General features: G+C 32.8%; 1 protein-coding gene across 1 annotated transcript in view; it reads left to right on the top strand.

Moving 5' to 3' along the window:
- Positions 1–25,123, top strand: part of LOC145287972 (pyroglutamylated RF-amide peptide receptor-like) — a 452,383-nt gene that overhangs the window by 411,943 nt on the left and 15,317 nt on the right. The window contains exons 4-5 of the mRNA XM_080135948.1: positions 13,572–13,695; positions 24,834–25,036. Coding sequence (XP_079992074.1) covers positions 13,572–13,695; positions 24,834–25,036 — 327 coding nt within the window. The remainder of the gene's footprint in view (positions 1–13,571; positions 13,696–24,833; positions 25,037–25,123) is intronic.

Here is a 25,123-nt window from a genome sequence, read left to right on the forward strand (position 1 = left end):
ACATTTAAATACATCTTTTATTTAATACTAAACTGGAATTTAAATACATTTGAAATGGGAAATTAATTTACTATGAACTATTTTTCTTGAATGCAGTTTAAATTATAGTTTTAATGCATAAAAATAATGTCTTCTCAACTGAACACAAAATAAACTAACTGTATTAGTAATGTCACGAATTGCCTTACCGTAAAAAGATAAATTGCCTTACCGTAAAAAGACAAATTGCTTTACCGTAAAAAGACACTCGCGGAAAGAAGAAGACGAAGCAGAGAAAGCACAAGTGTACCTGGTTTTATGCAAGAAGATGTTAAGAACGTGATACGCCCACGTGATGGGCGAGATTTGATGCGGACAAAAGAACCCGGCTTGGAGGGAAAGGGGGCAGCTTTTTGTTACGTCTGGTGTGGGTGGAAATGTTACGATCAGTCGCGACCTTGTAGAACAGTGACTTGTACATTGAATCAGAATTGCTATGTAGTGGAGTAAAATTCCTTCCAGACGGCGGTATGATGATACTTTAAAAAAACAATGGTTCTATCTCGCATTCTCGGATTAAATAAGTTATCCTAAGATCTCTTACATTTACTTTGCACAGGACCATAGTTTCTGAAATTCTGAACCCAATCATAGATTTTTATTACACATGACGAAATAGAAACTAACGCTGAAAACTTAAACACAACAGAATTTGGAAAGTCTTTAGTTTCAATTTTTCATATACACAAACAACTTTGTACACGACGGTCCTTGCACTAGTTATGAAAGACCTTAACAAGTGGTGTTTTTTTTTCGATGAAAGGTCAGGTGTTACAAATGTATTAGCGGTGAAAGTGGGAGTAGCTATCACGAGCGGGATGACATCAAGAAGTATAAGAAAAAATTTATTGTGAAAAATCGACTTCCGCGTGTCTAACTCCAACACGACCTATAAAATGAATTTGAAAATATGCAGAAGTAATTAAAGACATAGCTTATCTCGATAACCCTGAACAGGAAAAAATAAATAAGTTTTAGTAATAATTCTTTGGTTTTAATTTAATAAATTGACAATTTAGTTAAACCAATGTCTTTTTTAACGGTAAACAAGCTCTAAATTTATAGCCATCGCCATCATCATCATCATCATCATCATTATTTTAGTGTAATTCAGATACAAAGACAATAACAATGAAAAGTCGACATTTTTTTTTGCATTTTTATCCAACAACTCCAATTATTCGAAAAAAATTTAAAAGCACAGTGACAGAAATATTTATTTATTCTTTCAATAAAGAATTAATAATAATTATTAACTAATCACGTTTTAATTGGATCAATAAACTTCCAAACGTGCAAATATTAACGTTGTTATATGTTCCCAAATCAGGGCTTTCCAGAAAGGAGAGTGATTTTTTTTTTTGCAACAAATAAGAGAAGGGATGTTTTTTGTTTTGTTTTGTTTTTTGTTCTCCAGCTGTGATGAAGCAAGTAAATGGTAACTTATTTGAGAGCAATGTAAGAAATTTGTTTCATTTTTCAACGGATTAGTTTAACGTGCAGTGAAAGCAATCTAAAGAGCGTCTCCTTTTTAAATCGCGGCAAAAGTTCAAAAACTATTAAAAATGGCGAATCCTTGTCTAAAAACAACACAGAATTTATTTTTAATTAATAACGAAAACGAAAAATGGTACAAATTGGATACTTCACTCAGTTTTTCGTAGAAAATAGCGATTTCAACGTTATTGCTTAATTAGATAAAATAAAAGCAATAACTGAAAACTGTGCAATGCTTTTGTTCTATAATGCATATCAGCAGACAATAGAATGTGTACTTCTATAAAATGTGTCTTTACACATTCGAAATAATGATATATTGGTAAAATAAAAGGAAACACACGGTGTTTCCAACTACCTTAAGAAATGTCAGCCTAAAAGTCATTATTATATACATCTCCGTTTGGATATCAGTTTAAAATTATGTCAAACAGCTTCGCCATTATTATTTATACATTTAACGTCTTTAAACACCTTTATATTTATGATTTAGTAAAGTGATTTTACTACTTTATGAGATGTTTATTAAGACATTGAATTTTCCTAAAATGAAAACCAGCAGAACCCAAAGGGAATTCCACGGAATGACACATATAATGAATCAACGAATATGTTTGGATAAAGCTGATATTTTTCAGCATAGCGCAAAAATGTAGTTCTTTGGGGGACAGAAAATCCAATAACATGCAGTAAATATGAGTCTATTAATATTTCTATGAACATAGTATCCGTTGTGCTTTAAATAGAGAATTGACCTGTGTTAGATAAATGAATAAGTACTAATAAATATATAGAAATGAATATTCTGCTGCATAGTTTAATATAAATAATGAAATAACATTGTAAGAGATAAGTTTTAATTTACTCCTTCAGTCCAACACCTCTTGGAAGACAATGTCCGTGTTTATTTTACCCTTTTCTTTCGAATGTTCCCTTTTTTACGTACCGTTTCGCTGAAGAACCACTGTACGTCAAAATTACCACAAGTTTCTTTTCTCACACCATTACAACGCGGCTCATATTTCATTATAACGGTATTCTAAAACGAGCTTACATCAAATAGAGGTGACTTGTTGTGCAGGGTTATGAGATTGTTTCATAAAAGCCAAATCTCGCGAATGTTGCTATTGTTGAAGAAGTTTAGCATGCAGACATTGTATTTTTAAAGCGTAATATACGTACTAATTAAGTAATGAATAAACAGATTTTTAGAACAAAAATGTAGTTCTTTTCGATTTCTGGATAGAGTATACTAGATTAGTGTGCTTGTTTTTTATTGTTAAGTCATCGTCTGTGATGAGCAGCCTATCAAATAAAAGACGATGTTTTCGTTACAGGTTGCAAAACATACACAAGGAAGAAATTAAATAAAACATAAGTATTCGCGGAAAAAAATTAAATCAATCATAGATTATAATTGCAGACTTATTCTTTCTTTGATAATTGGTATGCAGCTAACCAGCTAACTACAATATACTATATAACGTCATTCAGCTTGTTTTCTGTAACAATTTAGACGAGATTCTCATTCAAACACTAACGTGTTTGAATATATGTTTACGTGGCAGTTTTAGTCATTTAGCACTGCTTTAAAGCTTCACCTCTCACTCCTTTTTCGGCTAAATTGCAAACAATAATTATAGTTCATAGATCAATTTCTCTGCTATATTGTGAAAAAAACTGTTCAGTAAAACAAATGTTAAGCTGAATTGTCTGGTGTTCAAAATCGTAAAAAATATAAGGAGGTGAGCGACGTTTTTTATGACTGGTTTACATAGCAACCACATTGCTTCAGCGACTACTGCTGCTACAAATTCACTAACGAAAGCATAAGAGTGAGATAATTGGGGGGTATTTAAAGCAATCGAATGCTGTACAATGTTATTATATATGTGTTTATAGGGGCAACAAAAAAGACTGAAATTAAACAAAGAACAAATGAATTTATTGGAAGAAAATGCGAGCATGAAAAGTAATATGGTTAAGCTTAAACATAGAAAAGTAAAGGACTAGTTGTTAGATCTGAAAAAAGAAAAGGACAAGATATTATAGTAAAAAATATAATAAATTCATAACTTAAAATATTGCAGCATTAAGAATTTTTTTTAATTCAATTTATAACATTATGTAATCAATTCTTAATGCTGCAATATTTTAAGTTATAAATTTATTATATTTTTATCAGAATATCTGGTCCTTTTCTTTTCCAGTTTAACAACTAGTCCTTTACTTTTTCATGTTTAAGCTTAACCATATTATATTTCATGCTCGCATTTTCCTATTGTATTAGGGATATATACCTAAACATACTTTTCTATAAACTCATATATATATATATATATATATATATATATATATATATATATATATATATATATACGTTTTATTTTTATTACCGTTTTTTTTCTGTTTAGTTACATTATTGGTTCAGCTACGCGACCGTTTTTTGGCCGTCATGTAGCCTCCTCAGACTTTACAGAAATGTCCGTTTACAGTGGAATGAAAGAATGAATGATGTCAGGGGAGGGGTGCGAAAAAAGCGGAAAAAGAAAAAGGGAGAAAGGTGGGAGGGGGTGCTTGGAAGTTCGGTAGTGCTTTAGTTTTGGAGTTCAAGAACATTAGGTGGTTGTGGGGGGTCTGGGAAGTTTATCTCTGGTGTGGCCAAGGACATAGGGATACATGGAGGGGGAGGGAGATATGTAGGGGTAAGTTGAGGAGGGTTACTTTAAATTTCGAGTTCTAAGGTTAAGGTTGTTGGCGTCTCGTTAGTGAGATAATTTCTTGATAAGTATGTCTTGACCTGTTGGGTGTTCGCTTAGGTTGGGAGGCGGGGGGCTACGATTCGGTTTATCTATTTGATTTTTATTTGTTGTTAAGTGCTTTGAAAAGGTTAGCCTGGAACCGTACGCGCGAGCACACACATGCACATATACATACACACATACAGTGATGATCATATTTATTGGCACGGTAAAATAAAAGTTAAATTTTGTCTAATAAATTCTAAAAAAGGGATTAAATTAAAGAAAATAACAAAGTATATTATGTATTTTTAACTGGCCTTTCCGATGCAGCAATCGGATTTTAGAAAAAATAAATAACAAAGGAACAACAAACATAATTGCAAAAAACCCTTGTTCAAAATTATTGGCACGATTTATTTAATAATCAATTGCATAGCCTTTGGCCTTGATTACCTTCCTCAGTCGCTTTTCATAGTTTACAACCAAGTTGTTGCACTCTTCAGTAGTAATTTTAGCCCACTCTTCCTGACAATAATCCTCCAATTGAATAAGATTCTTAGGCTTCCTTTGCATTACCCTCAATTTTAATGTTCTCCGTAAATTTTCAATTGGATTAAGGTCTGGGCTTTGTGATGGCCACTCCAAAACATTAATATGATTGTCTTCAAGCCATTTCTTAGTCAGTTTAGCCGAATGCTTTGGGTCATTATCTTGCATGAACCACCAACGACGACCAAGTGAGAGCTCTTTAGCAGAGTCTTTCAGGTTTTCATCCAATATTTTAACATAATCTTCCTTTTTTATGCTACCTGTGACCTTAACAAGTCGCCCTGGTCCAGAGGCAGCAAAGGATCCCCAAAACATCAAACTGCCTCCACCGTGCTTCACTGTGGGTATGGTGTTCTTAGGCAGGAAAGCTTCGCCAGATTTTCTGTAAATATAAGACACTTTATTATGGCCAAATAACTCTATTTTCGTTTCGTCAGTCCATAGAACACGTTTCCAGAATGCAACATCTTTATCAATATGACGTTTTGCAAAGGCTAGCCTTGCTTTCAGGTGCATAGGCTTCAATAAGGGAGTCTTTATCGGACGACATGCTTTTAAACCAGCTCTCTTCAAAACTCTACCAACTTTATGTCGAGATACATTCACTCCAGAGGTGCTCTGTTCATCAACAATCTCCCCAACAGAGATCCTTGGGTTTTGTTTTACTTGTCGAACAATTTTCCTTTCATCTCTTGGGGAAAGAATCCTTTTTCTCCCTCTACCCTCTAAACTCATAACGTGGCCTTGCGATTTGAACTTGTTTATTATGGCTCTAACAGTGGATTTGGGAAGGTTTAGCTTCTTTGAAATCTTATCATAGCCCTCCCCATTGGTATGGCATGCTACAACAAGCTTCCTGACGTCTTCGCTGTGTTCCTTAGTTTTAACCATGGCGATTGAAAATTATAATTTAGTCACTTATAATAGTTTAAATATCGCTATCTAAAAATTATCTGAAAAAAATTATTCACTGAATTAGCGTTAAAAAAGCATAATATGGCTATAAAAAAAGTTCAGAAAGCACGTAAACCGGAAATTGATTGATATTATACTGATACTAAAAGAAAAACAAAGCCGTGCCAATAATTTTGAACAAGGGTTTTTTGCAATTATGTTTGTTGTTCCTTTGTTATTTATCTTTTCTAAAATCCGATTGCTGCATCGGAAAGGCCAGTTAAAAATACATAATATACTTTGTTATTTTCTTTAATTTAATCCCTTTTTTAGAATTTATTAGACAAAATTTAACTTTTATTTTACCGTGCCAATAAATATGATCATCACTGTACACATAAAGAAACGCGCACATGCATACATGCATACATATACACCCGTATTGCTCCCGTTGACCTCAATTCACCTTAAAGTGTTAAGTTGAGTGCGTGTGCGTAAGCATGGATGCGCACATATACACACACAGACACTCATACATCCATGCAAGCGTATACATGAGCCTATATGCATATATTGATTCAGACATACTTGCATCCCCACGCATATATGCAAACATACGCGCACATACAAATACTTATACTCGTGAACACATACATCGACACGCTCATACATAACATACATCATCCCCCTTAACCAATTCTTCCTACATCCTACATCACATTACCCCTCCCCCTAAGAATCCCCCTAAATCCAACAAAATAACACATACCCTTAATCACCACCTACTCTAAACACCACATCACCTTATCCCACATAATCACCCAATAATCGGTGTCAATTCTCCTCTCCCTGGCCAAACTCACCCACCCAACGCCAGCACACCCTACACGCAACCTCTACGATTTAACACGGGAAATTGTTTACATATAACTATGTGGATTTATACCTGCACAGGTAAGTACGTATTGAAATGTATAACTGACCGGTGTCTTATGTGCATAGACATATACCTTGGAGTATGACACCCCAATATAGCCTTCCGCCTAAACTGATCTATAATACCCTAAAAAAAAACAAATACTCCAACTTAGAACAATAACTACAGTACCTAATCCTCATAAAACTACCTCAAACTCCTCTCGCAAATCTATATGTATGGCTACCTAGGACCACTATTCCAAGTTCGTGTGCGTTTATTATTGCGTATGTAGGTACATGTGTGTGGAACCTATGTCCATATTTTACGGCGTGTCACGCTGTATATCTGTATGTATATGCGTGCGTAGATATCGGTGCGTATGTGCGAGTAGGTGTGTATCTTTGCAGATGTATGTATGGGTGCATGTATGTGTGCATATGTGTATGCGTGTATGCATGTATATGTGTGTGCATGCATGCGTGTGGGGATGTGTATCTGTAAGTGTGTACGTATATGCGTGTGTGTGCGTCGGTGCTCACGTGTGCACCTATATCAAATCATTTAAAACATCCACTAATGAAAATATTGCGTATATGCACCTAGGAATGAGTTTATATTTATATCTATGTATACTCATATCTACGTTTAACGAAAGTATTACGTCTATATATCCACGAATGAACTTAGATTTACATCTATGTAGACGAATATGTCTATACCAATAACGGTCTGTATATCTGGGTATGTGTGTATGTGTATATATGCATGTATGGGTCCATGTGTGTGTCAGTGTATATATGTGGGTATCGATATATGTACGTACCTATGTATATGTGTGTGTATGTGAGAGTATATGTGCCCGCTACCTACTGTCCACATATGCATGTATGAGCGTGCAGCTGTGTTTATGTCGATGTATGTACTCACGAGTATAAGTATCTGTATGTGCGCGTATGCTTGCATATATGCGTGGGGATGCATGTATGTTCGAATCAATATATGCATATAGGCTCATGTATACGCTTGCATAGATGTATGGGTATCGATGTGTGTGTGTATATATGTGCGCATCCATGCTTACGCACACGCACTCAACTTAACACTTTAAGGTGAATTGAGGTCAACGGGAGCAATGCGGGTGTATATGTATGCATGTATGTATATGTTGAGGTGGAGATGTATGTATACATGTGCGCGTTTCTTTATGTGTATGTGTGTGTGTATATGCGCATGGGTGTGTTCTCGCGCGTACAGCTCCAGGCTAACCTTCTCAAAGCACTTAACAACAAATAAAAATCAAATAGATAAACCGAATCGTAGTCCCCCCGCCTCCCAACCTAAGCGAACACCCAACAGGTCAAGACATACTTATCAAGAAATCATCTCACTAACGAGATGCCAACCTAAACCTTAGAACTCGAAATTTAAAGTAACCCTCCCCCTCCATGTATCCCTATCTCCTTAGCCACATCAGAGATAAACTTCCCAGACCCCCCACAACCACCTAATGTTCTTGAACTCCAAAACTAAAGCACTACCGACCTACCAAACATTCCCTCCCACCTTTCTCCCTTTTTCTTTTTCCGCTTTTCTCGCACCCCTCCCCTGACATCATTCATTCTTTCATTCCACCATAAACGAACATTTCTGTAAAGTCTGAGGAGGCTACATGACGGCCAAAAAACGATGGCGTAGCTGAAACAATAATGTAACTAAACAGAAAATAACGGTAATAAAAAATAAAACGCAGTATTGAGCACTCTCTCCAGGTTTTTATTAATTACCATGTCTACTGAATATATATATATATAGAGAGAGAGAGAGAGACAGACAGACAGACAGACGGACAGACAGACAGACGGAGATTTATATATAGAAAGAGAAGTAAGGTAGATTTCGAATTGAAAATTATAGTTTTAATTTTATATTTTGTTATATTATATTTGCATGTATATGAAAATAGAATACTGACGATAAAATATTAACGATTTATCAATATTGGTATCTGACATTGAACAATTCTCCAATACTTTTTTGTCATACGTACTCCATTGTTATTTGCATGTACTAATCGATTTCATATATTTTCTAAATCAAATTGATTTGTCGTTATTACGGATTCCAAATTGTCCAGGGAACAAAAGTTTGAAGCAAAATTCATTTTTAAGAAACTAAAATATCGGTACATAAATGTTGTCTCAATTTTGATGAAACGGAGATGCGTCATTATTTAAGTTATTTTTCTGACTAATATTTTCATCAACATTAATATTCATACTACAATTTCAGATGATATATTCTTCAGAATTCGGATGTATCCTAGTTTGTTTTCCCCGTTTCTTTAATAACTAGCAGGATGTCCTGTGTTGTCCTGTCTTAAATATGCATACATATTGTATTTTAATTACTGCAGAATTCTTATAAACAGAAATACCGTAAGTATTAAACGTAACGTGAAATTCCTTTATAAGTAAAATTTAAAAAACGGAAAAAACAGATATATTTATGTGAGTAAAAAATAAGCTGAGATGGAAACCAAAACCAAAACTTAAATATAATAACCACTAGGCCAGCTTGCCACGTTCTTTAAAATGTTTTCAAACCAACTTATTCTTAACATAAAGAGGCTGTCATGTTTCACGACCGCGCATGCGCAGTCGTGAAACTGTTTACAAAGAGATAATTTTTGATGACCTCACCAATTTTGAAATATTGATCCCTTAGCAACCTTTTTTCGAATAAAAATAAATTAAAAGTTTTCAACATGTCTGAATACCCTATACACCAAATGTCAAGCCTGAAAAAGAATCATTGAGTATATAAGTTGAGAAATATCCTCACACACAAATTCTCACTTTTGTAGAGAAATAGATAACGTTGTTTATTACCTTTGTACGAGAATGTGCTTGGTGCATTCAAAATGCACGAATTGATTAAAGTTGGGTTATTTTCAAATTATATAACACTTGTTTGTTGCGTAAGATAAGCAATTACGTGAATTGTTATATGAACGTCATTATAAAAGCATTGCAATAAGAATTTAGTAGATATGTCCATGTTATACATTAATGTATGTTTTCCCTATTGAAACCGTACGTATTATGTATTTACTGATAATTTTGGAACAAATTAAGAGGTTACCTTTCACACATTAAAGACTATTCTGCAATACCTAAGGTTTAAGTACAGCACGAAAAATAAAACTAGAATCCTTGTGCGATTTCTATAATTCCAGTAATCATAGGAAAAAACAAACTCAAGAAATAAAATTTTAAAAACCCTGCCAAATACACACGATGAACTAACAGCAAAAGAGATACAAATAATTTTACTCAAAGGAAAGGTTAGAATCTTACAAAGACTCTATTGGAATGTCTGAGAAATTGAATGAATATCTGGCATCCGAAATGATAAGAAAAAGAATGATAAAAATAATTATAATTGTCAGAAGAGATTGAAATGCCATCCTCGAATGTGCTCGGTTCTTTGTACAAGAAAAACTAGACATGGGGGATACTTTACCCTACAAGTAAATTCTGACCAAATATACAAAATACTACAGTGTTCGAAGCTCAACTAAGATGACCTCACTGCAGCTATACATGGAATGGCGCAAATTATCCTAGTGATGTTACAACAAATAATAACACCTACCTGAGTATTCCACTAGACCAGATAAATTCTTGTCCTGGAATCCCGTAAGATCAAAAGGCAACAATAAATATATACCATAACATATGTAACTAGTCAATTGGAGAAGAGAGAAATAACGTTCTTGACTTCTTTACTATATTACCGTTTGAGAGACGAATGAAAAATTAATTGGACTATTCAGATATCTACGTATCTCATATAGAAATCAAGTGTTTAAGCCCTTGATTTCTAATAACTTTGATTAAAATAAAATGAAACAAAAGCAACGACAACAACAAAAACAACAACAACAACAACAACAACAACAACAATAATAATAATAATAATAACAATAATAATAATAATAATAATAATAATAATAATTCGAAGTATCAATAAGAATAACATCTAAATACCGGTATAAAATCATGGCGATAAATGATACACATGAGGGTTATCGAAGGACACACAGTAAAAACATCGATACATAACAGGATAATGAAAATAAGTAAAAAAATCAAATGCTACAGATGAGGGGAAATACTAATAAACCGTGATAAGTTTATTCGAGTTATTTAGTATGATTTCTTATTTGATTTAGTAACAATTCATTTTTTAATAAGTAACATCAAATTTGTTGGCACGCAGCTACACCAGATCATCATCATTATTATTTTTTTTTTTTTACATTTTTTTTTTTTTTACATGTTAACCTTTGGTGAGCGGACGATCTCACTTATTTAATTGGATGTGAAAGCTGATAATACAAATGATTCGATATATTTAAAACAATATACATCTATTCAATATGCCTTGTTTTAAATTATATTTACTCTTCTTACTTATTGGAAGGGGGTTAGCACATCTATCAGCTGCTAGAGATTTACACGCTTTTTCAGAGACTCCAATAGCGAAATCATTTAGAGATTCGAATAATCTCTTTATGTACATTTTATTTGTCAGATATATTCGCTAAGGAATTTTTAAGTTCTTTTTCATGAATCCACTGGTTATTATAATTACTGAAATGACAGGAATCTTTCTAATATTACATGCTATTTTGATGTCGTATATTAGACCTTAGTAGTGCGTTCTGTTCTTCCTTTCAGCTTTGGTTATTGGGAACATTGATTTCAACGAAGGTTGCTAGTCTCTCTATCTTGTTCCATTTCACGATGTTAAGTTTAGCAGATGCCTTTCTCAAGTGTGTAGCTCTAGGGTTGCATATGAAAATCTTACTTGAAATTAAAGTTTTATAGATCGACCGAACGACACCCTATTATAGCGAAATGTGGGCGTCTATAAAGAATCTGATAAGAAATTATGAAACTTTTCATAGAAGAAAGTTCTTGCCTCTATCATAAGACAGTTTAATCACTAGGTGTGTACATGTTTCTTACTAAAACAGGATGTTACACAAGGCCCGCAGGTGGCAAATCGTGTTCATTTTTAAATGGTCTTACCCCGATCGCGTCGGGTGTACTTATTAAGGAATTCTGACGGCTGAATCCGCGATGTTTTGTACCAGTGTCCCGCCACAATATAGCTGTTACGAAAAAGCTATGGAAAATCCCTAACAGGGGAACTTAAGGGGATCGACAGTAAACTTTTAGTCTCAAAGCAAGTAAGTATTGTCAGTAGTGTACTTTATTCCGAGAAAAGATAATGTGATGCTTCCGTGGTACTAAGTCGTGGCCCACCATATTCATTGTTCACGGATTTTCTGCTCGTATACAAAAAAGCCTTTTAACAGATATTTTAATATTGTTTTTGTTGCAAGGGGCAAAACGTTATAGTTGTTTTGTTATCACACTTTATCGTTTCTGCCCTTGATTTGTGAAAGAGAGATATCAATAAAGAGACAAAATTCTTCCCTATCCAGATGACCCCATTTTGCGTGCTACTTCCATACTCCAAACTTACTGAATGACTAACTTTTCTCTCGTGGGGAGGCAAATGAATAGTGGATTATATTTCCGTATTCAATTCATTACTGAATATTGTAATATGTTTTATACGTTTAATTTACAGTTTTTATACCCGAATTCATGCGAATGATAAACTTCCATTGATACATAACAAAAACTCTCAGCATCCCGTTATGTCACAAACAGTGTTTATGATTTGTAGAACACATTATGTTAATTAGATGACAAAACAAAACAATTTAACAGCAAATATTTTTCTTAAAGTTTCAATACAACATTAAACGATATTAGAGCGCAAGTGAATCAACAGACCATTTGAGAGGATAAAAGAAATGTATAAAAAGTGAAATTAACTTTTTCAATTTATTACAAATTCAAACTACTTTGAAGCGTTTCAATCGATTAACCAAATAATGCAATTCCAGTAGCGTTAAGTTAATTAAAGAAATTTAACGTTAAGTTAATTAATGAAATAAATCATTATGTTATATTAGCCGATCATTATGCATTAAAAACACAGCAGCAAAGCGTTAGCCGTGTGATATGAAATATATTTAGTTTAAAAAGAGAGTATAACGAGGTAGAATTATGTTTTAGAGGTTAGCTACCCCAATTTTTTAAATATTTAACAATAGATATAATACATTAATTAATTAATATTTCACAATTTTCAGTTTCTTTGTATTTTCACGGGCTTTTTAGAGACATCCGTTCACAATTCTTATTTGAATGTTTAAATATTTCAGATTTGCATCGCATTTATTCGATCTTTATTAGACACGACATAAAGTAAAATTACTTCAACTTTAATTAATTTTTACACACCTTAAATTTTAGGCTTTACATTTAAGATATTTTCTAGAATATTTCGTTCCTGATGTTTCCTTCAATTCTTGCAGGGTTTTGGGTCTGACGTTTCGAGGTCTGTAAGCTCGCGAAACAAAATAAGTGAGTTAAATCACAATCCAGAGATTCTGCAATCTGTCATAAATAATATTTCGGAAAGAGCACAAATATGCGACTCTGAAAATGGGCAACATTTAAAAGATATTATTTTTCATAAATAAAGATTGTTTGAATTTAGCATTTTGTTTAAATGTCCCAGTGTCTTAGTCAGATTGTGTTAAAATTACAGAACGATATCAAAAATAAAGAATATATTAAAGTTCAAAACTCTTCAGTGATATTTTAGACACCCTGCAGAAAATAATCATTCAATCAAACATGCTTACGTATATAAGCTATTGATGAAAGGTTATATATGTAGGCTTATCGTTCAATTGAACTTATTTTCGCTGGGGGGGGTTTCGTTTTGCTTTTTTTTTTATATAAGGCAATTCAATTGAAACTATCTTTGCTTTTTTTCAGATATATGGCAATACTACATCCGTTGCAGTCAAAGTATTTGTGCACCATTTCCCACGCCAGAATTGTTATATTCGTCATCTGGATATTGTCATTCATTTTAGCATTACCGATATTAAAAGGACGGGTAAGTATTGAAGTTAACAGTTTATAACTTTTGCCAATATAAATGTCCCCAAGAAAATTAGTTTCTGCTTCTTTTCCTTAACCTATAATCAAAATAAATTCTAATAAACTGTCTCGCATTATCGCCACCTTGTTTTATGTATTTTCTGTGAAATAATAAATAAATGTTAGTGCAATTAGCAAGATTGAGCTTACTTTCCTGGAAAACACAATGTACACAACCAGATGTACCAATTAATAGTTTATGCCCCCATATATTGTATTTATCTGGCGTTGCTTCAGAGGTGTTTGACTACCTTTCTCTGTCGATTTTATTAACTGTGCTAGCTGTCCTGTTCATGGCTTGCATATGGAAGAAAAACAATTGGTAGAAAGAAATAGATTAGAAAAGCAATCAGTATTGAAGAATATTGAAGTCTGTATTAAAGAATATACTACATTTATAACATTCTTTACAACTTCTCCATGCACAACATATGAACTCTTCCGAACTGTATAAATTGAGAGTTATGACAACGGGACGTGGTCAGTGTACTTTCGTAGTCCGCCATCTTGGCGGTACTTACTACGGCGGTTGCTCTGTTGTTTTGTGTTTCAATCTATTTTACCTTTTATAAGTCTCATCTGTTTCCATACAACTTTGCGACGGCGACGAGGAATTTGAAAATTTTAAAGGGGATATCTACAACAGTTATGTAAAAAAAAACATCAAATGGATATTTTATTTTTTTACAAATAATAAGATGAATGGATATGTTTTAAAAGTCTCCAAAAATTAATACTAACTTTATGAATCCTTGAAAGGTGTCCATGCATCATAATGCTATTTGATGAGCAGAATACAGCCTCACCATAGTGAATAACCGTCCTTATGTAATAAAGAGTCACCTTTCTCTCGGAGCTCATCTGTTAATAGACATGTACATAGACAGAATACGTCAGATAAGGAAGAGTAAATGCTGTTTTTTTTTTCAAATCTCGTAGTAGTCCCAATTGCACTCACCAGCAAACATAATTTTTTTTTTTTATCTCAGAACAATGTGGACTCACATTTGACCATACAAATTTAACAGGGATTCGTTCACTATCAATTAAGAAAAAGGAGAAATTATTGTATCCTATTACGGTCCTAAATCAAAGTGTAGCGTCTGTTCTTAACTCATTCACAGTGCAAGAAGTCATTCACTCCTGCTGTAATTTTTATTCTTGTCTTTATTTATATAATCCTATAAATTTTATTGTAACGTTATGTCAACGTACAGTACATTTCCAGTTTCACAAGTACCAATTTTTATTTCATTCAGGGCAATAAAGTAGTCGGAAACAAATTTTGTTAGATTTGTTAACAAAAATATAAACGATTTTGTTTTCATAAATTAAAAATATTTGCAAATTTGTCTACTTTAGAAAGGGTTAATTGAAAAGTTTTGTCGTCTCCCTCAATAATTGACCGTTTTCTTTTTGTTTTGTTTTTTGTTTTTTATTTTGTCCAGCATACACCTCCAAACACCCGGACAACGCCGGGCTGAAATGCTAGTCTATATATCTTTAAAAGTGAAAGTGTCTGTCTCTCTGTGATTGTATCTTTGTATCTATGTGTCTGTGTTTATAAATTTCCCTACGTAATAACTCTGTCAATTTTTAGTCTACAGACTCGAAATTTGATTTACAGGGTACTGAGATTTGGGAAACTCTTTGTGATCGGTTTTCGGACAACAATTTAACGATTAAAGTGGTCAAAGTTCAACGATTTGGCCTTTGAGAACTCTACCAAACTCCTCCGACAATTTTGGGTCTAAACACTTAAAATTTTAGCTATAGGTTCATTGGACATGGATCCAACTTAATAACATGATTTGAGTCCAAAACAATAAATGTTAAGGGGTCATAGTAGGGGCCAAAATTTTTTAAAAATGAACCCTTTTTTTTTTTTGCTCAGCATACACCTCCAAACACCCGGGCAACGCCGGGCACCCATGCTTGTATTACTATAAAAGTGAAAATGTCTGTGTGTGCCCCTCTCTCTCTCTCTCTCTCTCTCTCTCTCTCTCTCTCTCTCTCTCTCTCTCTCTCTCTCTCTCTCTGTGTACATTTCTCTACCAAATAACTCTGTCAATTTTCGGTGTAAAAACTCGAGATTTGACATAAAATGTATTGAAATCTGGGAAAATATTTTAATCCGATTTCGGCCATAAATTTGACTGTAAAGGGGTCAAAGTTCAACGATTTGACCATTGAAAACTCCACCAAACTCCTCCGCCATTTTTGGGTCTAAACACATGAAATTGTAAATGTAGGTTACTTGGACATAGATCAAACTTCATAATTTGATTTGAGTCTCAAGAAGTAAATGTTACGGGGTCAAAGTTTAAAAAATCTTATTGGGATCAAAGTTTTAAAAAATGACCTCTCCGGTCTTTACCAAATTACTGAGCCAATTTCTGGTCTAAACATTTGAAATTTATATAAAGGGTATTCAGAGATAGGGCACGCTTTATAATCTGTTTGGGGCTAAAATTTGAGCTGCCAAGGGGTCAAAGTTCAAAAATTTTACCTTTGCGGTGTCTTGCAAACTACTCAAACAATTGTGGGTCTAAACATTTGAAATTTATATATAATGGGTATTCAGACATGCAGCAAGCATTTTAATTAGTTTTAGGGCGAAAATTTTGATGCCAAAAGGTCAAAGTGTAAAGAGTTGACATTTGCAGATGCTACCAAATTCCTCCGCCGATTTGTGTCTAAAGATTTGTAATTCTAGATGTAGCTAACTTGGGCATAGGTTAAACATTTTATTTGGGCTTGAGACAACAAAAAATAAATGTTAAGGGGTCAAAATTGGGGTCAAATTAATAAACTTGACCTCTGTGGTCTCTACGAAATTACTCAGACAAATATTGGTCTAAACATGTGAAATCTTACATAAAATGTATTCACACGTAGGGTAAGTTATAAACAGTACATAGGGCCTGAGCAAAGCTGGGCTGAACTAACTAATATGCTACATTTACTATCATTTAGCTATTTCTAAATATACTTAACCAAAATTTAATTAAATTGTGCTCAAAATCGTATGCCGCCATATGTTAGTATCTATAGAATCAGGATTAAATGTACACGCCCCACCCCCCTGGATGTGCACCTATTGTAGTATTTCCAATTTGAAAATGAGAGTTGCGTGTGTTTTTCTCTTTCTTTTTTATGGGGGTGTAGAAATTGCTTGCGAGTCTACATATTATAGTATTATTATTACGGACCTTACGGCGTATTGCGATTGTGCGTGTTTGTCAGTTATCATGGAAAAGCAACTGTTACATGATAAGAGCTGTCCCCTTTTCATGTAAGTATAAAAATAGAGAGATTTAGTTAAAATGAAAATGAAATAGAATAGATGAAATTCGAACCTCGTAAATTAGGTTTAGAAATAAATTACGAGAGAGAATTAGAAAATGGAATGTAAAACAAACGATTGTTTAGCTTAGAGATAAAATAGTTTCAAGAAAAGAATGCGCGTTGACATGTCTGTGATGAAAAATTCAATTGAGGAATGCAACTATACAAGATAATTTAATAAACGTTTTTTTAACATATTGGAAAAATAGGCTATAAGGAATATAGGTAAAAATTCCTTTTGTAAACAAAGGAAAAAGTTTTGGACACGCATGTCCAAAACACGTGAAAGAAGACAAATATTTTAACATGTGTATGACGTCATGGAAAATGGGAAGTTCTAGATATAGTTAGAAAACTTTAGAGTTTAGGAAGAGAAACTGGGGGAGAGTTAGAGAGAGTCTGAGAACGACAAACGATAGTCTGGAGTTTGGGATTTGAACGTCTAGAAGCGAGACGGTCACTTTTAAAACTTAATATGTGAAGCTTTGAATTCTTGATGATGAAAACCACGACCGGTCGCGAGAAAAAATAAACCCCTCACGTGTTTTTATAAACGTCGTCTTTCTGCTGTGATTCTACCAAAAGGTAAAGTTAAAATTGTTATTATATGTCTTGTATATCATGTGGTTTAGAATGTCTTGACATACACATCTCATATCTACAATGTGAACTCTACATCTTCCATCTACACATCTAAGTATAAACATTTTATAAATATGAATCTCTTTATAAAACCAACAATCTCTCTTACAACAACATCCCTCTTAATAAAACTCTCTCTTCTAAGACTGCGCTTTTAATAAGACTCTTACAACAACAAACTCTCAATAAGACTCTCTAAGACTCCTAAATATAACATATACGAATTGGCAAAGCAACAAACTCTTTGGACCACACGTGAAAGTATGGGTCAATGTATTTCGTTCTTATTTCTAACTAGGGCTATGAGAACAGCATACTATTTTCATTGTTTTTACTGTAGAGTGTGTATCCGTTGATATCTTATATGTTTTTATACAGAGTGGTGTGGTTCTCGGTTGATTAACTGTGTCTAACTGTGTCAGATATATACTCGAGTGTACAAACAAAGAAAAGAACATGCTGTTGTCCAAGCCCTAGTTATAACTTACTATGAATTTGTAAACGTTCAGTTTTGTTTATTCAATGTGTATTTATTTTACATTGTAATCTAAATTTAATTTATATATATATATATATATATATATATATATTAATGCGAAAGTATGTGTGTGTTATTTTCTATGTCACGCTTACATCCGGATCATTTAATTGTTATGTACTTCCATTTCTTGTAATAAATACCAAGAACTCTTCATCAGTTTTGGTTTCGGTTTCTATTATAGCTGATCACAATCAAGTATGTTAATTTTCTATAAATAATGTTAATAAGAATTATTCAATATATATATATATATATATATATATATATATATATATATATATATAGTTTGGGATTCGGTTTCGATTCAAGTTGATGAACCCAAGCCATATAGATATATTTTTTATTTTTGAAATCGCAACTTTATAATATGTAAGATCGATAGGACATTAACTCTATTAAAATATATATGAAATCTGCAAAAATTTAAATATCATATTTAAGCGTACTTTACATACGGGCTTTGCCGGGCGGCGTTACTGCTAGCTTAGATAAATACTTCTACATGTTTAACAAAAAAGCTACATTAATATTAGAGCGTCTCGATTTATACTGCACATCTACAGAATGGCAACATCGATGCATTACATATGAACGAATCCCTGTAGAATTTCCACGGGTCCCGTTAGTATTACAATAAATACTCAAATCAAAAACTCAAAAATTCAATGGTGATATGTTAAAAAAAATCATGAAAAATTACTTATAATACTTTCCTTCCAGTTTTTGTACAAACACTATTTTCAATAACAACTCCCCAACAGAAAAGATAAATGCTTTATCGGAAACATGAAATAATAGGGACGCTTATATGGTCATCGTTATTTAAAAATTAAATAAGTATAAAACACTACAACTGATAATTATTGATAGTTTTTAAAACTGAGTAGAAATAATTACATAAGACTCAAGATGAAAGCGGGATATTCCAGACCTCTTTATTTTGCCCGGTAAACATATGTGCACGGGTTCCGCAATTTTATTATATATGTGTGTGTTTACTTAGCGTCTCCCTTATCGACGACCTGTGTATATATGATCACTAAAGCGAAATAATCATTGACTACATAAAATATAATGTAGACACACGATCGTTTAAACAAAGTGTTTTATATTCATTTTTTATAATTTGCAGATCGAGTCATGCTCCAATACACAACAAGTGAAGCATGCATGGTCCCTCGTGAGTGTACCTTGAACGAGGCATAAAAAAATGACAAATTTCAGCATTTGCGCCCCCCCTTTAGCACCAAAAGTCCTCAGGGGATGTCAATTCCTGGTTAAAATAGAAAAACGGTGCAGGTTTAGGCCTTACAATATGTAAATTTGAGTTATGCACCATGCAAAAAAAGAAATGACTAAGTCCATTATTTGCTCCCCCTCTTTTAGCCCAAAAAGTCCCCAACACCTCAACATATTTAAATTTGAGTTCAGCACCATGTAACATTGCTAAATAGACATACACAGAAAATGTTGGACGAATATGGTAAAATAGTCCCCAAAAGGCGTTTGTTTTTATTAGCCCTAAAAGAGCCCCTTGCGCACACCCAAGAGTCATCGCGAAGTATAGACAAACAAAATTATATAGAAATCAGTTACAACTTTTCAGAAAGTTTTATAAAAGTCCAATATATCAATTTTTTTTAAAAGCACAAATTTGTCAATTTTAGCCATTTTAACGCAAAAGTCACCCCTAGGGGAAAACCGGAGTTTTCCCGAAAATTCCGTTCTGTTACTTTTTTTGCTCGTATCATGTTTAATGTTTGTGCAAAATTTAAAAAGAAATCCAAGGCGTAGTTTTTTAACAAAATTACGGACAGACGAACTGATTAACAGATGAACAGACAAGGGTTACAGGTCCAATCTCCTTATGTCAGGCGGACGAAATCGTATGATTTACTTTGTGCATCAATTTGTAAACGTCTAAATTAATTACAATACTTCAATAGCATTAAAAAATTAAAATATGATTATAATTTTTGTTTAGTTTCTTCCATATTTTTGATTCATTTTCTTTTAAACTAGTTGCTTTGTTTTGTTTGTATCCTTAAATTATTTTTCCAATCGTGTTTTTTTAATGCACTTTTTGGTTTCGTGTTTTCAAACTATTGACTATAAAACAACGTTAACTTCTATTTAAGGCTGATTGTTTTTTTTGGGGGGTTTTTTTTTTTCGATTTCGTTTGAAATATTTACTGCAACTGATTAGCTAATTAGTGAACGGAAGACCCTGGGCAGAAAAAGTTCCAAGGAAATAATTTTAATTAAATTTCACATGACTATTTAAAAAAAAAAAACTGAAACTAAAATGTTTTAATAGCAAATGCAAGACAACATACAATAATAAAACAACCAACAATGACATGAAAGAACTAGTGAAGAGAACAACTTATTCAGACTGATTATGTTTTTTTTCTAAAAAATCTCCAATAAAATAATTTACAATAACTCGACATGATATCAGCGTGCTTCATAACAATTATGCTCTTAAACAAAAACAAAACTAAGTTTATATAACATATTGACTTTTATATGAAATGGCAATAGTTTTTGCCGTATGAATGTTTCACAAGAAGTTATTATTACTTTTTTACAAAGAGATTACCATTTATCAAGGCCGGGCGGCTACTCGAGGGTAAGGGTTTATGAGTGTACATTAGTCAGTGGGGCAATATCGTAGTAATCGTTAGCAGTGGAAATTTGGTAAGTTGGATTAGTTAATGGGACGGCCTATCAAGACTGTTTACCTTAGACTTGAAGACAGCCATATTGTAGCCAGCTAGAAAGCAAGGAAACGAAAGAGAGTTTCACATGAGTGCAGTTCTGTGCAAGAATCTTTGTTCATGGAATCCACGTTTAGGGTTGGGCACAGATAAAGTGTGGAGGAACTTATTGATAGTGGTTTGAGATAGAGGAGTGTTTTTCGGAAAAGTTTGGCGAGGGGAGGTCATGGATTAAAGCTCAGACGAGTTGTTGTCATTAAAATAACGGTAAAGTTAAGACAAGTTCGCAACGTCTCTTCTGTAGGAAAGAGGTTGTATGGAAGAGAAAAGGCTACGAATTCTATTTTGAATTCTGTCAAGGCGGAATAAGGTACTTCTAGCAGCTCCGCCCAGATGTGGCAACACACATCCATCCTTGGACGAACTTGTCTTTTGTACGGGCACAGAATTGCTCTTTACAACAAATTATATTTAAATACGAAATACCACGATACACATGTATGAATAATACACATGAAAAAAATTGCCGTGCCAAACATCCACATTTTTTAAGAAATCAATAAGAAAATGAGCGTATATATTTCTTGAATATTTGAAAATGTCTTGTCAGGTAAAAGTCTGCAAGCTGATAACTACCAGTTAAACTTAATCAACGGCATATAATTCTTAAGTGAACTCAGATTTTTCCAAATAACACTAATTTGTATTTAACCCGAACCTTGTCAATATCAGGTTTAAGATAAAATACAAAATCTTGCGTGTTCAAGTCATATCGAGTTCACCGCATTTTGTGAAGGGAACCCAATGCCTGAAATGCTGACAAAACTAGTCTACACAAAATAAATTACGTTGTATTGACGACAGACAACAACTAAGCCTAGCCAGTTATTGGTAATCTCATCTAACAAGCTGCTATTCATTGCAATACACTTGTTCTTTTCGTGTTAAAGAATACAAAAGATATTTTATTATTAAAAGTGTGGCACTGCGATAGTCAAGTTGGTACCTGCATGAGCCAGATTCAACTCCTGTCAGTTTTATCGCATTTACCTCTACATATAAGTACTCTTCCCTTTCGGAAAAGGCATTATGAAGAAATTGGAATTCAAAGGATCTTGCATACTGTGTATCTAAAGACTCTAGATCAAATTCAATGTAAATCTGATATATTAATATTTCTCTATAGAAAATAATAATGGTGCTAAAACAATTTAAAATACTTCCTTAAACATTTAATCTGAAGATTATTTATTAATTGATGTCTAATATTGTGACGTATCAGCGCGACTAAGCTATAATACGGGATAAAACTCATCCTCATTTTGGTTTTTATTTTATTTCGATCAATGAACAAGTTCTTTCTTCAGAACTTCTGAGGTTTAAAACCACAACCCGAAAACAGCAATCACAGGATCAATGCCATACCCTCCTGACTCGATACGATTCCATCTCATCTCCTCTCAATCCTTACACCAGCTTTCTTCCCGAAGATAACGAGAGAGAAAGAAAAACTAATTTAAGAAATGTTTTAGCGCAGAAACCAAGCACGCCATAAAAATAATATTTAAAAAAATCATCCAATACACGTACGGCCTAGAGTGAATGTGCAAAAATGCTAACGTCTTCCCAATCACGCTGTAATCGAATCCATGGTATAAACTGACCATGTATCATGCGCCCGAGCCAATTCATAGGACTGGAATGGGCAGAAAAGGACGAATTAAATGCAGACTTGACCGCATTGCACAGTTGTGCAAAGAACTGATCTTGTACGGTACAAGGTTACAAAACGAGGTGTCGCCATGTTGCGTTGATAACGCAATAGAACAGATTTTCTCGCATGAGATAAAGAAATCAGTATTCAATGGAGAGTTATTCATCGAAGATGAGCCTGCAAAAATACTTACCGTGTTAGTAAACAAGTTTAATCCTGCTTTAGGAGACGCGAAGTGGGGGTATTGATTTCCCGATCTCCCACGGAATTATTTGTCAAGGAAAGAGAGCGATAAAGCTGATAAAGCTAAAGAAGACACGAGCAAGAAATGTTGATTTTTATCCAGAATACATTGTCGCCGACTGATTTTTTCAAAACCCTTCGAAATTGAATTATTATGTCCTTTGGACAAAATATTTTTCTTAACATCGGATATGTTACACTTCATTTTATATTCCCCCATTCTTCAAGCCATTTCTCAGTCCCTTTGAACAGTTCCGTTCATTTATATACTCTTCTTGTTATTCTTCGTCTTATTTTTTGAACTGGGTAATCCTTTCATATAGACAAGAACAAAAAAAGGAAGAAAGATATCCCTTTTAATTTATTTACGGGATATTTTTCCGTCGCCCAACCCTCTTTCTATTTGTAGATTGCATGATGATTTTCTAGGGAGAGCAAACCTTATTTTGTAATAAAATTATTTTAGATCTATAAAATTATTCTAGATCTATAAAATTATACTAGATCTATAAAATTATTTTAGATCTATAAAATTATTTTAGAGCTATAAAATTATTTAAGATCTATAAAATTATTTTAGAGCTATAAAATTATTCTAGATCTATAAAATTATTTTAGATCTATAAAATTATTTAAGATCTATAAAATTATTTTAGATCTATAAAATTATTTTAGATCTATAAAATTATTTAAGATCTATAAAATCATTTTAGAGCTATAAAATTATTCTAAATCTATAAAATTATTTTAGATCTATAAAATTATTTTAGATCTATAAAATTATTTTAGGTCTATAAAATTATTTTAGATCTATAAAATTATTTAAGATCTATAAAATCATTTTAGAGCTATAAAATTATTTAAGATCTATAAAATTATTTTAGATCTATAAAATTATTTAAGATCTATAAAATCATTTTAGAGCTATAAAATTATTCTAAATCTATAAAATTATTCTAAATCTATAAAATTATTTTAGATCTATAAAATTATTTTAGATCTATAAAATTATTTAAGATCTATAAAATTATTTTAGAGCTATAAAATTATTCTAGATCTATAAAATTATTTTAGATCTATAAAATTATTTTAGGTCTATAAAATTATTTTAGATCTATAAAATTATTTTAGATCTATAAAATTATTTAAGATCTATAAAATCATTTTAGGTCTATAAAATTATTTTAGGTCTATAAAATTATTCTAGATCTATACAATTATTTACGATCTACAAAATTATTCTAGATCTACAAAATTATTCTAGATCAATAAAATTATTCTAGATCTATAACCCTGGGTGGTGTGGTCTTTCATTTTGCTTTACTCGGTTATATCATGACGATGCTGATATAAACAAAGACAACGTATCATATAGGCCGCAACTCGAGGCCGATATGTATATTTTTTCATTTTCTTTATTAATATATTACAAGAAGTGAGAGGGTACTTTTAGTCTTGTAAAGTCATAAGATTCTGCCCAGGGGAATATTTCCACGAACAAACCAACCTCGTATCGTTACAATATATGTTGTTAAAATTTCACAATTATCGAAAATATGAATGATCACGGAAGTTTTTAATTTTTTTTTTGCATAAAAATAAATTACACTTCATACTGCTAACATGGCCAACTCTCATACCTGGCTGTTGCGTGCCAAATGCATCATGTTCGATTAATTAGTTTTGGAATATATCCTTCAACTATATAAGCATATAGACATACATCATTTTTATGAAAACAAAAGGAAACTTTGAGAATTTATGTTTTTCATTTTTAATTATGCATCTCTTACGTAAATCTAATTTATTTTTTGCACATATTTTGTTAATGCATTTTATAAATATATGTTTTTTTTTTCTTGTATATAATTTTTCTATCATTTCAGAAACATCTGGAAGTTGGTATAACCAGGAAAGCATTTTGGTGCATAAAAGAATGGGACAGTTCATTGTATTCAATCATCTACGAGTTGTATATGTTAGTAATCCTTTTCATTTTTCCGGTTGGAGTCATGATTGTAGCCTATGCAAGTATCGGCTACGAATTATGGAAAGTCGCCAATATCCGAGCTTCCATGAGAGCCGGAAGGTAAGTAGAGAAAGAAACAATGCAAATCCTTACAAGTTTCTGTGGACAAAAAAAAAACGTGTCGACACTTGATTTGTTTTACTCATA

Source organism: Euprymna scolopes, chromosome 11 (assembly GCF_053919585.1).
Source record: "Euprymna scolopes isolate OS-2025 chromosome 11, ASM5391958v1, whole genome shotgun sequence".
NCBI classification, from domain to species: Eukaryota; Metazoa; Mollusca; class Cephalopoda; order Sepiida; family Sepiolidae; genus Euprymna; species Euprymna scolopes.